This window comes from Acanthamoeba castellanii (assembly GCF_000313135.1).
Source record: "Acanthamoeba castellanii str. Neff unplaced genomic scaffold scf7180000084758, whole genome shotgun sequence".
Taxonomy (NCBI): domain Eukaryota; phylum Discosea; order Longamoebia; family Acanthamoebidae; genus Acanthamoeba; species Acanthamoeba castellanii.
The window spans coordinates 971,183-973,546 of record NW_004457380.1 but is presented as its reverse complement, the minus strand read 5'-3'; the positions used below and the strand labels follow the sequence as shown (position 1 = coordinate 973,546).

The 2,364-nt window shown below is 62.1% G+C and overlaps 2 protein-coding genes across 2 annotated transcripts in view; one reads left to right on the top strand and one right to left on the bottom strand.

Moving 5' to 3' along the window:
* Positions 1-1,677, top strand: part of ACA1_220900 (MYND finger domain containing protein) — a gene marked incomplete at both ends in the record, with an annotated part of 3,172 nt that extends 1,495 nt beyond the window's left edge. Inside the window, 5 exons of the mRNA XM_004337284.1 lie at positions 13-809; positions 953-1,130; positions 1,221-1,315; positions 1,409-1,504; positions 1,591-1,677. Coding sequence (XP_004337332.1) covers positions 13-809; positions 953-1,130; positions 1,221-1,315; positions 1,409-1,504; positions 1,591-1,677 — 1,253 coding nt within the window. The remainder of the gene's footprint in view (positions 1-12; positions 810-952; positions 1,131-1,220; positions 1,316-1,408; positions 1,505-1,590) is intronic.
* A 382-nt stretch (positions 1,678-2,059) lies between these two features.
* The window catches only part of ACA1_220790 (Fbox domain containing protein), a gene marked incomplete at both ends in the record, with an annotated part of 1,746 nt that continues 1,441 nt past the window's right edge, over positions 2,060-2,364 (bottom strand). The window contains one exon of the mRNA XM_004337283.1: positions 2,060-2,336. Coding sequence (XP_004337331.1) covers positions 2,060-2,336 — 277 coding nt within the window. The remainder of the gene's footprint in view (positions 2,337-2,364) is intronic.

Below are 2,364 nucleotides of genomic sequence, written 5' to 3'. Positions count from 1 at the left end.
ATGTCCGTGCAGACTACGAGGGCCACACGGCGCTGCACTGGGCGGCGGAGCTGGGCCTATCGGATGCCGTATCGTGGTTGCTGCGCCAACCGGATGTGGATGTCGACATCGAAGCCTACGACAACGCCCACACGCCGCTGCACGCCGCCGCGTCGCACGGCCACCTCCTCATCGTCCAGATGCTCTACCAAAAGGCCGACAAGTCGAAGAATGTCCGCTATGACGGTCAAGCCGATGACGGTGCGGTGCTCTCGCCCGCATTCCTCGCCTTGATGAACGAACACTACGACGTCGCCATGTGGCTGGTCCGGGCCGAAGATAAGAGGCTCGGCAAGGAGTCAGATCCGCAGGCGGTGCGCCAGCTCAAGGAGTCGCTCCTGCACCTGGCCGCCATGCTGGACAGTGTGGATGTGCTGCGCCTGCTCATCGAAGGCGTCCACGGCGCGGATGTCGACGCACGCGACAGCGAGGGCAACACGGCGCTGCACTTAGCCTACCAGGTGGGCAACGACGACGCGGTGGCCTACCTGCGGGACCGGGCCGGGTGTGACGCAGAGGCGGTCAACCACCGTGGCCTTACCCCCGCCCAGCTGACGCCCGGGCACGGCCACGACGAAAGCGAAGGTGACGAGGAAGACGAGCAGAGCGAAAGCGAAGATAACGAAGCCGGAGAGGAAAGCGAAGACGAATGCGAAAGCGAAAGCAAAGACTTGGAGCAAGGCCTCCCCGAAGAAGCCCAGGAGAACGCAGAGCAGGCGGTTCAGGAGGAATGCTACCTGGAGAACCTTCCGCAGGAGATCATTCTTCGGGTACGTCCTAGCCACACGCACACGCACACGCACACGCACACGCACACGCACACGCACACGCACACGCACACGCACACGCACACGCAGCACACGCACACGCAGCACACGCACACGTCTAGTATTGATGGCGGCCGCTCCGGCAGGTTTTGGGTTTCACGTACGGGCGGGACGCCTGTGCGATGCGGCAGACCTCGAGTTTCTTCCAGACGCTGGCGGAGGACAATGTCCTGTGGCGCACCATCTTCCTGCGCACGTTTCCCTTCTGCTTCGAGACGGCCCGCAGCCAAACCAACTGGCGCTCGGCTTTCGCCAATCAAATCGGTACGCGTGCGTGTGTGCGCGTGTGCGATGTATGCGTGTGTCGTGTCGTACAGTTACCAACACTCGATCCCACCCCGTCGTGACGTGCAGCGATGAAGAGGAGGTGCGCCATCTGCAGTCGGGTGGACCAACTGCGCGTGTGCTCGGGGTGCCGCCTGGTCCACTACTGCGGCCCCGAACACCAGGTACGCCGACGCTCGCCCACACCTCGATCGAGGTGGTGCTTTGCGGGGCTGCACCAGTTTGACGAATGATGCACAAATCGCGCGCGATTACAGAACTTGCATTGGCGGGTGAGCCATCGTGGGTCGTGCGAGGGTCCTTTCCGCCTTCTCTCCGGCGTCAAGCGCCTCGTAGCCGAAGAACGATCCAAGGTGCCACCCTTCGCCCCGCATGAAATGGCTAAAGGAGGATGGTCAGCGAGTCATCACACCTCAGACTGACTTTGGCTGGCATCCAGGAACGCGTGCAAAAGGCGCTCAGCATCTTTGGGCTGGTTGAGCTCTCCCTCAAGAACGACGCCCCCACCGCCAACCAGGAGGAATGATGGGGCAAATCACGTTTGGCACAACAAAATGTACATTTTTTTTGTGTTTTTTTTTGTGGTACGGCCGTCACACGCGAAAGTTGTGAGATACGGACCAGGCGGCGGTGGTTGTAAGAGATTGGTTGGTGGCGAGACATGCCCCTAAATGGAATGACACAAACATTTCCATACCAATTTACCAAACTGAAGCCGGGTGTGTGCACGACCTCTCACCAACTGATGGCAACCAAGAAGGCATGGTGTTTAACAGGCGTCTCCGCGAGCTTCCTCAACACGTTTGAATCTGAGTTAAAAACCGAAACACTCAAGCCGGGAGGAACGACCAGCTGGTCGGCTCAACGGTGGAAGCGCCGGATCACGATCAGAGCGGGCTCTGCGGTAGTCACTCATTGGGGGCCGAGGCCGAGGCCAGTGGGCTCGCGGTCGAGGTGGTGCCAGCGCCGAAGCCGCCGAGTGAGGGGAAGCCGCCGCTGGTGGTGGCCGAGGGAGTGGACGGAGTGGGGCCAAAGCGCGAAGAGCTGGTCGAGGCGGCCGGGGCGCTGAAGGCCGAGGTGGTGCCAGCGCTGAAGCCGCCGAGTGAGGGGAAGCCGCCGCTGGTGGCCGAGGGAGTGGACGGGGCGGGGCCAAAGCGCGAAGAGCCTGTCGAGGTGGCCGGGGCGCTGAAGGAGCCGGTCGAGGTGGTGCCAG